Genomic DNA, 6,000 nt, shown 5'->3' on the forward strand with positions numbered 1-6,000 from the left:
ACCATTCCTGTACATTACAAGGATTATACCTAAACTTCCAAGCATATTCTAAGAGCGGTTGAGTGAATGCAAACTGCAAGATCTGTAAAGATTTACATGATCAATAAAAGATGACTGAAAGCATTTTATGTATAGCCACTACATACTTAAAAAGCAAATGATTAAATTCATTTGTAAGTTAACCTTTGCAGAACTTCAACTCACTCATTCATTAGTATATGTCAGTACTTTTACAGTGTGATTCTAAGCAGAGTTCCACTGCAAGTCTAAGAAAATCAACAGGTTTAGAAGGCTGTAAACTCTGCTTAGGATGACACTGTATAACTATCTTCAAATAAACACAAAAACCACTAAACAAAATGTCCAAACAAATCATTTCAGCAGCAGACCTGATTTAGAATCAGAATTATGCCAAACCCTAAACATGTATTTGGTTGCACAGTAGGATCTTACAAATTCCAACATATGAACTAAATTCATAAAAGTTATGACAGAAACTTACTCAGCACCAGTGAAACCAACAGAATGTACACTCTAGCTATATAGAACACCAGGACTGGAGTCCAGCGGCACGTTAGAGATGAACAAGATTTTCAGGGTATAAACTTTATAAACACTAAAGTGCTGCTGGAATCAAATCTGGCTGTTCTACTGCAGACCAACATGAGTACTTACCTGAAACTAGTTAAACAGATATGTTTGTAAACTTACAGTGTGCAAAGAATTTAAAAGTTCCTTACTAGTATCTTTTACATATAGATGTTTCTATTGTTATTATACTAGAACTTTATTTAGGTACCAAGGTGGCATATAAATGTTTTAAATAAATCATTATTACGTCCTTTTTCAGCTTCAAAAATAGTCTGCATGAATCATTAAACAAACTTTTGTAGTAATACCTGTATTTAAAAATTCAATTTCATCAACTGCTCCAGAAGTGAATTGTCTAAACTCAATAAATTGTACTACAAATTCTCAACAGATACTGCTGCAATACACTATTGTTTTATCTATCCATACTTAAATTCTGACAAACTTATTAATACAGAAGTAAGTCCAACTATTTGCACATAAGATTAAACATAAGAATACCTCTGCGTTTGGTCAAGTGAATGGTATGGACATGCCTCATTATTGATGGCTCTGATAAATACTTTGGATGGGAGACCACAGTGAGAACACAGGATTCACATACAAGTATCTATATTTTGTTCAAAGGCATTATTATTTTAGAAACTTTTCAATTCTGAATCCACTAGACAACCCTGAGATACTATAGGGACACTTTTGAAGCATTACTTTCTACCACCACCAGATGCACGCAGGGAAACGGACACGTGTGCTGCCTGACGCTTAAAGCAATTTCTACACCACAGTAACATAATGATGGGTTGAAGCACTGTTCACATTATGGAAGGGGGCAGCAAGAAGGATTTGAGTCCAATAGCACCTTAGAGACTAACAACATTTTCAATGTGTAAGCTTTCAGGAGTCAGGGTTCCCTTCTTCAGAGACTTCAGAGTTTTGACTCTTGAAAGATTTACACCCTGAAAATCTTGTTAGTTTCTAAGGTGCCATCGGGCTCAAATCTTGCTGCTCTACTGCAAAGCAAGACAGCTACCCACATAAAAGCATGGAAGGGGCGTGGCAACCTAGTTACCGAAGACAAAGCGCAATCCTAAACATAGTTACGCCCTTCTAAACCCATTAAAGCCAATAAGCTTGGAAGAGTGTACCTCTGCATAGGACTGCACTGAAAACGAAACTGAGGGCGGGGTGGGGGGTGATTACTTCTCAAAGAGGACCATCTTGCTTCCATTCATCCTCGCGATCCAGGCGAGAGGTAAAGAAGGGCACCCGAGGCGGCCCCCGTCGCACTTCCCACCTCCCAAGGGAAGCCGCTCCTTCAGCCCAGGTTGTGAGTCCACAGCTTCAGCACTCGAGGGCCGCGCCCCCTCCAGACAAAGCGGTTAGCCCTGCCCGTTGGGGAGGCTCCTCGCACTGCCGTAGCGACAACCCCATCCCGCCAAGGGCCAGGATCAGGTAACGCGCGCTTGGCACCACGACGACTACAGACCCCGCCCCTCGCGCGCTCACCTTCCCGATTGGCGGGGCGATCCCGGAATGGGGGCCTCTACCCAGTCTTACTCATCTCTCCGGCCAATGAGAAGAGCCCCCTCCCCGAAAAAAAACTTTATAGACACGTTCCTTCTCCCGGCTCCCAACTTCCCTAAGTGGACTTTCCGCGCTTCTTCCAACTTAGCTGCCCATCCCAACAGCCTCCACGAGAAGCCCCTCCGAGTACGGCATCCGAGAAAGGTCAAAAGGAAACAAAACGCACTCGTTTTCTCCTTAAGTGGAAAGGAGTTTCTGTTTAAAACGGACGAGTTGCATCACGTGCTTTTTTTCGCCTGCTGACGAGGCGGGGATCGGGAGGGACTGGAAGGCTGAGTTTAAGGGCTCTTGCGATGGCAGTATCCCAGGTGGGGAGGAGCGGCGCAACTTTACTTATGACCCTGCTTGAGGTGATGAACTCGGGTAGCTTCAGGAGAAATATAGCTGCTCCTGGGTGAGAAGAATTGAAGTAGGAAGATTCAGGGCAGCGACTTCCACCGCAGGCAAAGCTACTATCACCGCCCTGGGAAGAAGGCCTGCAGCGGGTCGTGCTAAGCCTGACCAATGCCTCTCATTCGTCCAGTGGTATAATCCGTCCAAGGAACGGGGCACTGTCAGATGGGAAACCGAGGCCTGTTTCTAAATCTCTCCCCGAAAGGAAGAAAGCGAGGGGAGGAGCTTTAGTTTCTCATGGGCTGGGGGTTCTTTGGCCTGCTCCGCCTAAGCCAGGTGGTTGTGGACTCGTAGGCCTTGCACTTTCAGCGGCTTTGCTGGCGCCAAGAACACGAAGAAATTATTTCAGCGCTTTTTTTTTTTGCATTTTTGTTTCAAAATATTTTAAAGAAAATATGCATTGTTATTCAATTGTGTTTTGAAAAGGGCCTGTATAATCAGTTTGCTTTTCAGTAGAGCAGGCGGCTTTGGTAAGACACTTTGTTTTTGTGGCACAAAGTAATTAAAGCGTAGACTATATTGCTGTAATTTTTCAAGGAAAGGCTAGAAGGTATTAGTTCTTTAGTAAGGATAGGGCCTTCCTTGTGAGGAAAGAGCGCTATGATACTTTTATTTTTTCCTTGAACTAGCATAGTGAGCAAAAAAGTGGTATAATTCACACGCTCACCTGGATAATTTTTGCGATCTAGTATGAGAAGGCAGGTACCTACCTCTAAATGCTTCATGTGTTTTCTTGCTGAGGTAATGATGTTCCAGAATCTCTGGGTTTATAAATATAATTTTTGTCTTTGCAAGACAGGATTTATTTTGTTTAGAATATTTATATGTCCCTTTTCAGTAGATCAGCAATACCCAAAATGGCTTACATCAAATTAAAAACAAACGCAGTCACAAATCACAGCAGTATAACTAAAAGGACATCTGTGCTACTACAACAGGACCAAATTTGAGTATTTGTATAAAAAATAGTTTCCACTCTGCAGAGCTTTTGAAGGCCCTTAAGGGCAACTGCTATAAGAAATACAACTGTTCCATAAGGAGAGTATTTTTGGTTTTTTACCGCCTTGCTTATAAGAGCTTTGTTCCTTGAAATATTTTGCCCTTTTTTCTTGCCATCTTTAATATGAACAAAAAGAAAGAACAAGACAGATATGCATGAACTTTGCTACAAAAACTTGCGTGAAACAAAGTGAGGTAAGAGAAAACAAAGAGAAGCTAGAATGATGCTAGTACCTAAGGAATGCTGAATAATAATAGAAAAGTTTTGGTGCCATCAAAATACCCCCAAATCCCTCAAGCCGGTTTATTAATGACATTTCTTAGTATATTTAGGTGGTGAACTTACTTTCTGTAAACCATGGAAAATTGTTAATATAATTTCTTATTTTTCAAGGCATGTAGAGGGTACTGCCCGCCTCCATAAATAGCTCCTCCTCTTGACCACAAGATGGGCCAAAACTTATATCCTTAGGGAGAAAGCATCCTATCTTCCCAGATTGTAACTAAAAAAGCTGAAGCCCCTAAAAACCCCAAGCTAAAATGCAAAGCAAGAACTTCAGAAACAACTGACATAGTATAAGAGCAGCAGTACATTTTAACTTAGGTATTTCTGACACCCATTTTCCTGATGTGAGTACATCACAGTCCAACAGTATCCACTAGGTAGACTAACCCTCTTCATATAATGAAGAATGGGTAAGGAATTTCTCACTCTCCATGTCCAGAGGCAGTCTCTACTTTGGGGATACAATTAAAACAATCTCCTAAGGCAGAAAAGGGCTGCAGAATTCTGCCTAGAGGTCCACAGTACAAGGCAGAGATTCCCCCAACCTTTTTGAGCCTGTGGACATCTTTTGAATTTTGAGGGGAAGGTGAATGCCACCCCAAATGGCTGCTGCAGGAGATGGAGCCAAACCCAGTACCACCCTGCAAAAACCAAACAAAAATCACAAAAGGAGAATAAAAATAAATGAAGGGAATCTTGAGGGGAGAAGGGGAAATAAAAGGAAAGCCTGAGGAGGACGGAGAAAGAGAGTGGAGAATAAAAGGAAATAAAGGAAAGCTGGGGTGGGGAAGAGAAAGTGAAACAAATGGAAGGAAAAGCGGAAGTGGGAATGGAACTACAAACTGACTAATGAAATTACAGGGGCTTACCCATCCTCCTGATGACATGGAAAACCCTTTAATTTGAATGAGGGCAGCCAGTAACAAGTCCTGCCTTACAATGGTCCCACCTACTTTTTGAAAAGCTCAGCAAGCACCAGGAGAAGTACTGGAAAGTACCCATGGGCACCATTTTGGAAAACCCTGTTATTAAGATTTGTAAACTGAAAAACTCTTCCAAGGATGGTCTCACCCAAGCCAGTCCTTTTTGCTAAGATAAGGGAATTACTTTAGAAAATATCAGGCCTGTTCTCAGTACTACTTTGGCCTCATGAAAAATGTTTCTGTTCACAGAAAATACTCCCAATTGTAAAATTTCTATGTGCTAAGGTAATAGCAAGTACCAACACTGTTTTGAGCATAAGCTCCCTCAATAGATTTTTGGAGCTTGAATGGTAGGTCTCTGAATGCAGTTCGTACCCAGTTTAGGTGCCTTGTGCAGGAAAACAATATACCAGAAGCAGATTCTTCAGCGGCATTTCTTTGAGAAAACCAGGGCTGCTTTTCAGCAGGAACGCGGTGGAACGGAGTTCCGGAACTTCTTGAAAATGGTCACATGGCTGGTGGCCCTGCCCCCTGATCTCCAGACAGGGGGGAGTTTAGATTGGCAATCTAAACTCCCCTCTGTCTGGAGATCAGGGGGCAGGGCCACCAGCCATGTGACCATTTTCTCCGAGGGCAACTCACTGAGTTCCACCACCTCTTTTCCCAGAAAAAAAGCCCTGGAAAATACTATACTTGTGGAGACACATTGATATTTCCTTGCCTGTGGGGTCCAGGACCCCATTTCAGAAAGCTGTTTGCCTACAATGTGTGGTAGGGCTATGCTTTTGGGGATAGGCTCTCTTCAAGGGTGTGAAAGTCCGCTGAAACTCCTACTTAAACTATAAATCTTTGCAGTGTTGTTAAGCTGTCTATTTATGGAATGAAATTATACCATCAAAGACTACCTTACAAGTAGTAACTCAACACCATCTTCACTTTCCACTCAGGCTGCTTTCATATAGAAGTTTTCCTTTCCCTTCCCTGTAACTTAACAGCCCACAAGCTATACATCAAGTATTTTATAAATAATTTATGACTCCATGGATAAGTATGGCTAGATTACATGAGCATTTTCTTATCTTGCCGGACAGCAAGATCTTTAATGTCTATTGTTCAGAAATATTCTGTAGGCAGTCCAGGGAGTAATATATTGGTTGCAAAGTAAATTGTAACAGGGACAGTTAAAAAGGATATGGGCAGTTGAATCAACCTGATCTGTACAAT

At 42.0% G+C, this 6,000-nt stretch overlaps 1 protein-coding gene across 3 annotated transcripts in view; it reads right to left on the reverse strand.

The window, feature by feature from the left end:
- NEDD1 (NEDD1 gamma-tubulin ring complex targeting factor) overlaps nucleotides 1-2,286 on the reverse strand; it is a 43,153-nt gene extending 40,867 nt beyond the window's left edge. The window contains exon 1 of one of the 3 annotated variants that reach the window (XM_054989310.1): nucleotides 2,098-2,286. Coding sequence is in view for 1 of the 3 variants with exons in the window: in XM_054989309.1 (XP_054845284.1) it covers nucleotides 1,792-1,819 (28 nt within the window). In the remaining 2 variants the exon portion in view is untranslated. The other 2 variants (XM_054989309.1, XM_054989311.1) reach the window with 2 other exon arrangements.
- Nucleotides 2,287-6,000: the final 3,714 nt, after the last annotated feature.

The sequence above is a fragment of the Eublepharis macularius genome, chromosome 9 (assembly GCF_028583425.1).
Source record: "Eublepharis macularius isolate TG4126 chromosome 9, MPM_Emac_v1.0, whole genome shotgun sequence".
Lineage (NCBI taxonomy): Eukaryota > Metazoa > Chordata > Lepidosauria > Squamata > Eublepharidae > Eublepharis > Eublepharis macularius.